A 12205-nucleotide genomic window follows, 5' to 3' on the forward strand; every position below is an offset into this window, starting at 1 on the left:
ACTTACACATAAAAGATAATAGACATGAGGCTGATATAGTTGTTGGATCAGGTAGATCCACACCAATGACCCAGAGGAACCTTTGAGATAAGGGAGCTCAGGAACACCCCAGAAGATGGTTAGTAACTTAAATGGTATACATGAAGACATCAATGTGTCCTGGTGGAAATATATTTTTGTTAAAAAAAAAACAATTTTCTTTTCGACGTAAACATTTCTGTATGCTACATTTAAGCCGCTAGGTGGTAGCCTATTGGCTCAGTGTGGTGGACTATAAATGTTTTCATTCCTTATAAGACTTTTGAGTTGTTTCAACTGTATTTTGTGCATCCCAAGTTAACGATATATAAAACTGTTAACTTTAACAAATGGACTCTCCAAAGCCACAATATAATGTCTAATATGCTAAATGATTAACTGTCTTTGAGTAGCTTCAGGCTTTTTTCTTTAATAAAAAACAACTTCTTAATTAATATATGCCAAGTTAGAATCATCAGAGCATTCCCTCCAGAGCTCCACAAGTAGGTCTGCTTTAACATTTGGCCTAGTCTAGAGCTACAAATAACAAATATCCTTATAATTGATTCATCTTATATTGAATTGTTTATTTGATAAATACATCAATCTTTTGGTGAATGAACCCGTTCTCCAGAGCCCAATCTGTGTCTTTCACATTGTTTGTGTTGTCCAGTAGTGTCCATAGTCTAAAACTTAGAGATATTTAAGGTATCATCATACAAGATAAAGGAAACAGAATAACACTTCCTTTTTTTTCTTGGGGAAAATCGAAATGATTAATCATTCCTCAATATTTTTTGCTGAAAGATGTCCTTACCGTTTTTACTTATAGTTTGCAAACCAACATAAAATTCCACATGTATTTAATATAAGTTACAATTGTCTGGTATTTAATATAACTTCATAACATACACTATACTTCTACAATTCTACGATTCACTTAGCAGACGCTTTTATCCAAAGCGACGTACATCAGAGAGTAAGTACAACACAAGCAAGGATCTAGAAAAAAGGGAACAATGTCAGTAAGAGCAAACGATCAGCTTTGAGTCTGATTGGACACACAGGTGCTGACAGGCATTGCACAGAGGCAAAGCACAACATTGAGGACAGCTCTTGAGAGCTCTAATCAGCATAGAAACCATCTTATAAGTCATCGTTATTAAACAAAAACAATCTACACAACCATCATTATCATCAATGATATCTTTGCAAATGTCACTGTCTGTATATTTTCTGTAAGATAAAAAAAAAAACTCATTATGTTTCTTCTTTGACTCACTTGCCGAGTAACCCGAAAACGCTCCAATAACAGACATGTAAGTATTTTTTACATGACGTCACACACAGGCCTCTTCTGATTGGATAACTTGTGTTTACGCAGCGACGGTCCGGAAGATGTCGCTCAGGCCAGTCCTGAAAAACTTCCGCCTCAAGTTGTAAAGAAAACACAGCAGCTAAAAAGGGACATCGACGGCATAACCAACTCATTTAAGAAGTCAGACAAAAGGTAGATACAAGTTGCCATTTGACACACACACACACGGACTCACGCAGTACGTCCTTACGCAGTTCGTCGACGTGTTTTAGGACGTCGACTGCAGCTAGCACCTGAGCTACCTGCTAGCAGTTCGCTACCATCGAATTGGTCGACCATAGGCCTCAGTTAGGTTTCCAAACGACTAGATGCGTTATTATTCATCATATCAACATGTTTATCTATAACAATTGTTGGGACTATTAATCTGTGTCGTGTTTTACAGTATTTTAAACAGTAAGTCTCAGTTAAATGTCCGTCAGCTACTTTCTTAGCCATGTCCAGTTAGCCGATTAGCTTTTCACCTGGAGCTGAGTGGAATCAGTTTGCTCGTCGATTTAGCCTTCAGGTCAGCCAGCTGTCGTGTCAGACACATTAATATTACTGTTTCACTTACTAAAGTACGCATGTGACAGATTTGTTCGGCTAAAAGTAATCGACAAGCTATCCGAATAGCCAAATGCGTTGACGTTAGCTACACCAAGCTTCACTGACGAGCATTGTTTTCCTGCCTATTACAATTCTTATAAATGTAATATTTATCCTAAAGTAAGGAAAGGAGAGTGGTCTTTCTTTTCTGTTTCCTTACTGCCTGTGTCTCTAATATATATTATGACACATCTGGCCTTGCTGTCACCTGTCAGCTGATAGATAAGTGCACCACTCCCCTTGTCACAGTTAAATAAACATACCTCTATTACCACTGCCTACTTGATCATATAATAATATAGAGTAAATGTACAGTGTTGGTTGAAATAAATTAGAGTCAATTAATATCTGCTTGAAAGGTTAACAAAAAAAAAACAACTAAAAATCCAGACAGTGTCATGGTTTGTCGCTGACATGTTTATACTTAACTCTTCCCCTTGTTTGTACAAACAGATGCAGCTGTTTATCCCATCCAAATACCAATTCCAGCGCCCGATCTCTACCTAAACCCCTCAGTGGTGTAAAGTTTAAAATCTTAAGACCGCACTTGTAAGAAGGAATCATTTTTGATCAGGCAATAAAAGGCCAGGGGGGTCATGAGTCACCACTCTTTTGGCGTCATGGAGTGATTATACATTTAATTTATAAAGCACTTACAAAGACACTGTACATAGTGTGATGGGTTTGTTCAGCCTTGAATATGTGTGGGGAGTGAGTTCCAGAGGGAGGGGGCAGCTATGGAGAAGGCTCTGACACCCCCCCGCCCCCCCAGGTTTGGTGCTTGGTTCTGTGTGGTGGTGCCAAACTCAGGTTGGCATTTTAAGAACAGAGACTACTGGGAGGGGTGTGACAGTGGAGGAGGTTATTGGGGTAGGAGGGGAACTGCTGGGTAAATGCTTTGTGTGTGAGGAGCAGAATTTTGGATGCGGTACGGGACAGGGAGCCAGTGGACATTTTCAATCAATCAATCAATCAGACTTTATTTATATAGCACCTTTCAGATAAATTAAATTGCAGTTCAAAGTGCTTAACAAGAGTGCAGAAAAGTTATTGACTAAAAGTAGTTTATAAAATCACTGACATCAGTGAATTGCAGGACAGCAGTGAATTCTTCGGGAGCGGGAGTAGAAGACGGGCTACAGAGTTCTGGATTTATTGGCTGAATCAGTTTAATTCATAGCTGGAGCTGAACATCATTCGGTGCAGGCACCTGTTTTAAATGTGGACTGGTCACATCATAGCCAGTACCCAGTTTGTGCCATTACATTGGACTAGATCTGGAAATCCCTACTAGTAAAAAAAGATGTGTAAAAATAAATGATTAATACCTACACGATCGGTGTACAGGAGCCTACAAGGGATGTGAGTACAATCATTTATTTAAATATTGTTAACTCGTGGTGACAGAATACATTTTCTCCTGATAACGAAATTAATTTTAATAACGGGTGAAGTTGTTATCTTTAGAAAAAAATTAAGAGATCACACGATTTTTTTCCAGAGTTCACAGGAGAAATGGAAAGTCACCGGTTTGTTGATCAGTCCTGATTTCAGCTTTCAAGCACTCTGTCGGTCTGGTGTGTTGATTGATCATTGATAATCCCTGATCTAAATTCTGGAGTTTAAATCACGTTATACAGTCATCAAGATGTCATGTTTATGTGTGACAAACATTATTAGTAAATCGAGGCACCTTTTGTTATCTTGTGATTAAAATTAATTACGTATTTATCGTCAGATCAAAAAGCAAATTTTTCTAAAAGAATAAACTAATGAACTTAATACACAATTAAAGGTATTGCATTTGTACGAATCATATATACCGGTGCTTAAAATAAATCTATTAGAAACGCTGCCATACAAGGTTTTATTAATAACCTGTTGTTATTGTTGTTCTTTACCAGGCTCTTGACATTCTGGAGCTTGTGTGGATTTCAGAGTGTGTGTGAGTGTGTGTGGGTGAGTGTATGTGTGAGTGTGTGTGAGCTGCAGATTCCTCCTCACCTTTTCATCTATAGCTGCTCCTCCCTGGAGGATGACAATGGAGGAGATGAAGAATGAAGCGGAGACAAACTCCATGGTATCCATGACACTGTACGCTGTGATGTACCCAGTTTTCAACGAGGTAAAACATCTTGACGTTGACAGAAGAGACCTTTGGTACAGCATCTGTCTCGGTGTTGAGTGTTTGTCAGTATTCTGTTTAATCCCTTGTGCCTTCATTATTAGTTAGAATTTGAATATGAGTGTTTTTTTCTTTGTTACGGAGCAAATGGGTGCTGACATTGTTTATCCATGGCATAAATACCCAAAATTCACAACAACGTACAGAGTTTGGCAAATTGTCTCCACTAGTATAGCATACTCAGCAAAAAAAAAAAAAAGAAAAGGTATTATGAGAAGGGTCACCACCACTTAACTTGGTGGTGACCCTTCCAAGACAGGCAGCAGCAAAAACACAAAGTTACTGACAGAGACACAAAGAGAGACAAAGTACAATTTACAAAACACTACATCTTGCATTAGAACAATATATCACGCAAATCTTGGAGTCAGTAGTTCAAGCAGTCGAGCCAGGTCGACGTCCTATAGGATCTGCTTCCATGTCAGCACTGAAGGTTTCTGTAAGCACTAATATATCAGACTTCACAAAAGTAGAAGAAACTGACTTATTGTAGTAGGAGTCGATTTTTACAAACATGACTCATGTTTGCATTCGATTGATTTTAAACACATTTAAAAGTGTATTTAAAATGTTCACATACCGGCATGGTTAAACCTTACATTCCAATATCTATATTATTTCCTTTATGGGGTATCAAATTAATCGCTGCAGTTAATTGAGATAGGTAGACGTCATCTCATCAATGAAATGAACATTATTTCATCTAAGAACACAGCTGTAGAGGAAACCTCTGCAAGTTCTGCTCTAATTTTGATCAAAACAGCAGGGCAACATGTTGAAGATTTAGCTAACTTAATGCGTCTTTTTCTTCCTTTTTTTTTCCCCCCACAAGCTCGAGAGGATCAACTTATCAGCAGCTCAGACGCTCAGAGCAGCCTTCATAAAAGTAAGACTGTTTCTCTGTCACACGACCTAAAACATGAAAGCCCTATAACAAAACTCCTTTGCTGTGTTTTTTTTTTTTTATTAACACATGCACTCCTGAACGTTTCTAGAAATTGTTTCAGGGCCGCCAGAGCCAACCCGTGAAATGTTCCACAGTTGTTTTTCCACACACACGTCCCTCACAGGACGCTGTAGTCATAGTGTTAACAAGATATCCAAGAAGGCGGCTGAAGTCTTCCGCCTTAATGAAAGATTTGCTGTTATATCTATTGTATGCGTACTATACATATAATATCCAATACAGAGGAATCCTTTCAACACTTAGATAATGTATGAAGTCATATGCAATGTTAGCGTTTCAATCTTCTCTTTGGTATCAGTCAAACAGAGGTTGGTAGGATCAGTGTATGTGTGTTTATTGTGCTTGAGTGATTGATAATCAAATTATTGACTTCAGCTGACATCGCTGCATTAAAGCTTCTGATATTCAGACTGATGTCTTGATTTTTACAAGTGATACGTGAATCCAGTCACTAGCCAAGACTTTTTTTTTTTTTGTCTATTCACTGCTGTCGTTGACTTGGTAATAGATTTGCGCTGTTCTGCTGCTGCTGATGAGCCGTAGTGTTCACTCTGTGCTCAGATGAAGTATTAATGAAGGAGACACTGCTTTGTCGCGCTCCAAACCAAAGGGAGATGTGCTCACCTTACAGCTGTTTGGCTGTGACATTTGTGGGTCTTTTGTTCACTTGTCTCACTGATTGGTGTCTCTGCTGCCCCCGCCGCTTCCTGGCTGCTGCAATTCATGGTTGAATAATTCAGGAGCAGCGCTTTTGTGCGTTCGTCTGAACTTACATTCAATGAAATTCTCGCTTTGGAGAAGAAAAAAAGCCCTCTTTCCCCTTATTTTTCCTCTCATATATGAACGGCTTACTTCTCTTCCTAGCTTATTGTATTTCTTTCTTTTTTTTTTTTGTTAGGCGGAGAGGGAGAACCCCGGCCTCACTCAGGACATCATCATGAAAATCTTGGAGAAAAAGAACGTCCAAATCAACTTCACTGAATCCTTACTGCGCATGGCAGCCGATGATGTGGAAGGTGAGAATCTCAGAGGAGGAAGAAGAAGAACGGAGATATTATGTTGGAAAATGTCTTTTAGAGACTCTTGAATTCATGACCTTTAACCCCCGTTTACTGTTTTACCCCAGCGCTCTTTTCGATAGAAACCCTTTGTGTCTCTGTGCTGAACACTCTCTTCCTGCAGAGTTCATGATCGACCGGCCTGAGCAGGAGTTCCAGGACCTAAACGAGAAGGCCAGAGCCCTGAAACACATCCTCAGCAAAATCCCCGATGAGATCAATGACAGAGTACGCTTCTTACAGACTATCAAGTAAGTGTGAGCACACACAAACACAAAAAAAAGCGTGCTATTTTAAACAAAAGTCTGCACTGTGTGTTCACAATGAGTCACTGAGCCAAACGTCACAGCTGTGAGCAAATAATGAGTTATTTTTCAGTATATTGTATTAAAGTCTGTGGCGCAGTTGTTTGGGGTGAGTGAAATCGTAGTCTTTATCAAACGTTTTAATTTTAAAAGTGTCTGTACTTGGCTTGTTCTTCAGTTCTCCTCATGAATCAATTTATGTGGGGCGGCCCGATCATAGCCGTGATGAGATGATCGGTTATGTGGCCAACATCACATTCTTATTAAAGTATAAAAAAAAAAAAAAAAAACTCATGTCAGCTGTTGGCAAAGTAGAGTCTTATTCTGTGGGGAAATCTCTCACTCTCTTCTTTGGATGTTGAAATCACACTGGGCAGACTGTTTGGATTTGTCTTTTCCCCCCAAAAAACTACTCTCCAGTGTAGCCCTCAGGCCAAATGTGGCTACTTCAACACAAAACACCAACACACCTGATTTTAATGCAAATATATATATCTACCCCAGGTTAATTAAACCCCCTGCTACACTGACATAATTTATCACACTGATCCCAGCATCCTTTGCTATCCTCGCCACTGCACTATTGTCTTAGGCTTGTGCATAGTAGTTTAATTATCCATGATTAATTTAATTTGGTTTTATTTGTAGCATATTTCCTACAGATGTAAAGTCAATGTGCGTTACAGAAGACAAAATCAACAAACACATTACAAAAAATCACTAATAGATTCATATTTTCAAAAAGTACCCTCTACCATCCAAGACACACACACACGTTCCTACTGGAGCGTACACACAGGACCACACACACAAAGATATACTAGCAGCCAGAGGGAAGAGAGAAAAGCAAGTATTAATGTACATGGAGATTAAAGTTCACCAGAGTCTTTGTAAGTGTGAACACATTTCGCCAATTACAACCTGGTTCCAAAAAAGTTGGGACATTTTATGAAATGTGTATAAAAAATGTCATTGTTTATAAAAAATCTAAATACAGTACCCCATTTAGAATTTTGATGTCAGCAACATGTTTAAAAAAAACAAAAAACGAAGAGATTATTTTCTTTCTTTCTTTTTTTTGTTATTTTAAAAGTGGAGGGTTTGACCGTTCTTGCTTATTGTAGGGTCTCAGCTGTTCAAGGGTCTCCTTTGTGTTATCTGACGTTTCATAATGCCCCAGACTTTCTCTTTGCGTGACATGTCAGGACTGCAGGTGGGCCTGTTGATCACTCAGTGTTTTATTTCACATCCATGCTGTTGTAATGCATTCAGGATGTGGTTTGGCATTGTGTGGCTGAAATAAGCAGGGCCCTCTCTGAAATGTGTTTACCTGGCAGCATGTGTGTGTTGAGCCAAAACCTGTATACATACTGTACACCTTCAGACATGTGCAGGATACCCAAGCCATGTCCACTAAGGCCCCGTGTCCACTTTGTTTTTTTTTTTCCCGAGCGCCATTGCTTTTTTCAATTGTTTTCAATAAAGTGAGAGCATTCGCAGAAGGAAATTGCCGCGTGGAGAAAAAGCGCAGCGCCCAGCGTCTTATTTCGAGCGCTCTGCCTTTTTTGGGCGTCCACTCCGAGCACTCAAGATGAAAATCTTTCAACTTTTGACGTCACCGGTGCTCTTTTCTAAATGTATGATATTCCCTGTAGTTTTGCCGCCTTGGGATCGGGTCTTGTACCTACATCCTGTTTGCTCCGTGTCTGATCGGGAACTAAACAATAAAAAAAACACACAGGAAAAAGTAACGGAGCCATGTCAACAGACTGTTGTCATAGAGACAGGGAGAACAGCCGGCGCTTTTCTTGGGCCTGTCTGAGGGCCTGAAGATCATGGTCATGCAATATACGTTTTGGGCTATGTTCCTTGTGTACAGAGATGACTCTAGATTCTCTGAATCTTTTCATGATGTATTGTAGATGATAAAAACAGGTTCATTTGCTCGTTCTTATTCTGAACACGTTGTCCTATTACAGTAAACCTGGGTGTAGGCTCGCCTTAATACAATTGCAACTAGCTGCTTTGCAAACATCTCTAATACTTACTGTTCTGCCCCTTGTTGGAACTTGTGTTGTGAAATCCTCACTTTTGTTCTTTTTGTTTGTCTAACAGAGATATAGCCAGCGCCATAAAAGAGCTTCTGGACACAGTCAACAACGTCATTAAGAAATATCAGTACCAGAATCGCAGAGTGAGTAACACAGTTAACAACACAACTCTTCATGTGTCTCACTTTGTCCTTGTTGTTGTTTGATGAAATTGGGTTTTTTGTGTGTATCTCTGTGCACTATGAAGGCCCTGGAGCACCAGAAAAAGGAGTTTGTGAAATACTCCAAAAGTTTCAGCGACACCCTCAAAACATACTTCAAAGACGGAAAGTAAGTGTGACCCTAACGAATCCTCTGATGCTTTGTACTGTAATAACGCTGCTCATTGTAGACAAGCTGTCGTGCTAAAAATACATTCTATTTTAGAAATGATGGAGTTGAACAAACTCCCTTCAACTCTGTGTGACTGAGTTGCAATCTGATTTATGCTGAAATATCTCAAAACAAGTCAATATGACGACTGTTCTGACTCCAAATTCAAACTTTGAAGTGACTTTCAAGGGAATAGATTGACATTTTTGGTGGTTTGGTTTGTCTTAGCTGCTTGTCTAATTCTATTAAGTCTGCCAAGAAGTAGTCCCTCTGCACATTGATAGAATGCCTTTATTGTCATTATACAACCAAATTAGAAAAGCTTCACCTTAAAGTACACACACACACACACACACACACACACACACACACACACACACACACACACACACACACACACACACACACACACACACACACACACACACACACGTACGTACAGGCCTCCACAGCTACAAACAACAAACACCTTGCATTCAAGTAAGATGTGCAATGTATGTGTAGAAAGTATTTACAGCAGGTAATGTATATAGCACAGTAAAGAAAGTATCTTGCCACGAGTACAGAATAAAAATAAATATTGTACAGGTGAGAAAAATATGTACTCTGCGGTAGAAAAAAAAATGAGAGAGAGAAAAGTATATGAATGTTAAGGTAGAAGGTATCCCTCCTGCACAGCCACAATCATTTTTACATGCAATGTTCAGTTTAACTGGACTTCTCTCGTTGGGATGCAAAATGGGGGACTCGTGTCAATGTCAGAAACCTAAATAAACAGTTACATTTAAAAACACACAAACACAAACGGTCCCGCCAATTCAAATCAACAACAAACTTAAAACTAACAAAACAGTGTACAGCAGCTGGGCATGCTCATACTATTGTCAATAAGTACATGTGGTATTCATGACCTTTTGTCTGTAGAATTACGAATTCTACAGACAAAAGGTCATGAATACCACATGTACTTATTGACAATAGAAAAGACTGTTGGTTGCAGCCCTTGATGGCAGTATAAGTCAGCTGTCAGAAAACTATGCAGCATGCCTTCCAAGTCTACTCTGTGTGGTTAGCATTGAAGTGAAGGGTGATTGACAGAAACATGAGGAAGGACACTTTGTTGTGGGTCTTTTGTTCACTTCAACTGAATCCATCGAAGTAGTCAGAGATGAATTTACACTTTGATGAAACAGTGTCATAAAGTAATTACCAACAATTTACCCTTCATAAAGGATAACCTGTACAGTATATTGCTGGCACAGAGTTCCCCGCTTGAAATTGTGCCAGAGTTTTTTGTTTAATCGTCCAACTCGTCATGCCTACCTTCTTTGAACGATCCTACACTGTATCAAGAGGTTTCAACAAAGACAATGAACGTTTGCTCTGCCCCCTCATTTATTGGCTAAACCTTCTGTGGCTCTTCAAACATTTTTTTTACAGAACCAGCTCCCCCTTATTCCCATCTCCCCCCCCCCCCCCCCCCCCCTCCCCCCCCCCACAAATCTTTTAAAGTTTTATTTTGAGCAGCGTCTGGAGTTTGTTTCATCACCTTCTACTTCTTTCTGCGTCCCCAGGGCGATAAACGTCTTCATCAGCGCGAACCGACTCATCCACCAAACCAACCTCATATTGCAGACCTTCAAAACCGTGGCCTAGCCCTCAGAGACCACCGAGCCCCATCCTCCTCCCCCCCCCCCCCCCATCCTGTGGGGAGAAACTGCTAGAAAGGTGGGAGCTTGAAGAGCACCTGACCTGTATATGTAAATTAGACAGAGTTGATTTTACGGTTGGGGTCAATTCCATTGACGTTGAAATTCTAGATTCCAGTTCAAGAGACTGAAAAGTGCCATTTGTTTTTGTTTTTTAAATGAGGATTTTCCAGTCTTGAAATGGAACTGAATGGGCCCAAAGTGTTGGTTGATTGATTTTATTTGGACAGTTTTAATTTATAACCCTGGTCTTGTTTGGAGTAGGTGAGGCGAGGTGTTTATTAAAGACTAATTGCCATTTTTCTAATGTATTCATGTTAATCATTTTACTTCTAGCTTTTCATTCATGGCTACACTTCTCACACAGCGTTCAGTAGGGGTGTGTCCCAGTCTTCTCGGCTCCTTTTTCGTGTCATTTTGCCATGGTCTGTGCACGCAGGATCTAGCTGCGGGGAGAGAAAGCAGAGATGGACATTTTAGAGGCAGACTAAGATTTATTTTTTCTTTATTATCAGAAGACAGAAAGCCAAATGACTTCGAGCACAGTGTGCGCCTTAACAAGTCCTGTAACATTCCCTCCTGTCAGTTTAATGGAAGCCTGTCCCTGCTGCTGGGGGACGTAGAGAGAAAATTGACAGTTCTGTATTTAACTGATATCTGGTTGCAAATGTTCAATAAATAGTTTCCAAATGATGATGTTTTTCTATGTGTGTCCGTGTCAATTATGTCTGACATTACAAATGTATTTTTAATGAAAAGAAGTGTGTATGCTATTGTTTATGAAAGAGGTTTTGTTGTTGTTATTTTCAGCATTACATAGACAAACACAGAGTTTACTCTTTGAATTATTCCTTTATTTTTTATTCAAACGAGGCACCTGTTTTCCAAAATTCGTAATGAAAGTACATCGATACTCCAGGTTAAGCACAGTGATAAGCTTGGCTCCTTAACACAGTAACTCAAATAACTACAGTTCCTGGAGTGGCCACTTGAGGCTGGCTCCAAATGAGTTAATCCCCATAAGGCCATATATTAAAATTTCCATACTTTTCATCACAAATCAATATGTTCAAAACCAATGACCAAAAGTAGTTTTGGTTTCCATAGCAATTATAACCATTCTTGACAACTGTACAAGGTGTGCATGTTTAAATCAAGCTAGGCAAAATTAGGGGTGTTGCTACTTTGAGTGGCAAATGGGTGCTGCTAGCTGGTGTTAGATATCCCCTCCGCTAATTTGAGTCAATCAATCTTTATTTGCATAGCGCCAGTTTATAACAAATGTTATCTCAAGACACTTTACACAAAGCAGGTAAAGACCTTACTCTTCATTACATCAAACACTTACACCCAACATTAGTCAGGCAGGCAAAAAACCTTGAGCGGAACCAGACTCATGAACAGACGTCTGCTGAAAATGTGCTGGGCTTGGAAAGTGGGACTGAGGGTGATGCAGGAAGACGAAGGATAGTTACAAACGATGAATAAGATAGATACACTGTCAGTAATGATGGTAAAAGTATGTGTAGTATTAGCAGTTTAGCAGCTAAAGTCACCGAACTTGCCATTTAGTG

At 39.6% G+C, this 12205-nt stretch overlaps 1 protein-coding gene across 2 annotated transcripts; it reads left to right on the top strand.

The window, feature by feature from the left end:
• The first annotated feature begins 1373 nt into the window (after positions 1-1373).
• pdcd10b (programmed cell death 10b) lies at positions 1374-11324 on the top strand. Of its 2 annotated transcripts, XM_020650188.3 has the most exons (9): positions 1398-1528; positions 2438-3346; positions 3889-4109; positions 5002-5055; positions 6035-6152; positions 6319-6445; positions 8615-8693; positions 8798-8880; positions 10497-11324. In XM_020650188.3, the coding sequence occupies exons 3-9, from the start codon at positions 4020-4022 to the stop codon at positions 10576-10578; spliced, it is 633 nt and encodes a 210-aa protein (XP_020505844.1). In that variant the 5' UTR covers positions 1398-1528; positions 2438-3346; positions 3889-4019; the 3' UTR covers positions 10579-11324. The 2 variants fall into 2 exon arrangements, with proteins under 2 accessions (XP_020505843.1, XP_020505844.1); XM_020650187.3 differs by lacking the exon at positions 2438-3346 and having other exon boundaries at positions 1374-1528.
• The last annotated feature ends 881 nt before the right edge of the window (positions 11325-12205 follow it).

The sequence above is a fragment of the Labrus bergylta genome, chromosome 18 (genome assembly GCF_963930695.1).
Source record: "Labrus bergylta chromosome 18, fLabBer1.1, whole genome shotgun sequence".
Taxonomy (NCBI): Eukaryota; Metazoa; Chordata; class Actinopteri; order Labriformes; family Labridae; genus Labrus; species Labrus bergylta.

Excerpts from the sequence above, each read along its gene's own strand:
- pdcd10b (XM_020650187.3), top strand. The coding sequence starts at position 4,020 with ATGACAATGGAGGAGATGAAGAATGAAGCGGAGACAAACTCCATGGTA. Across the intron at positions 5,056-6,034 it reads TCAGAGCAGCCTTCATAAAA|GCGGAGAGGGAGAACCCCGG; the intron begins GTAAGACTGTTT and ends TTTTTTTGTTAG. Across the intron at positions 6,153-6,318 it reads GGCAGCCGATGATGTGGAAG|AGTTCATGATCGACCGGCCT; the intron begins GTGAGAATCTCA and ends CTCTTCCTGCAG.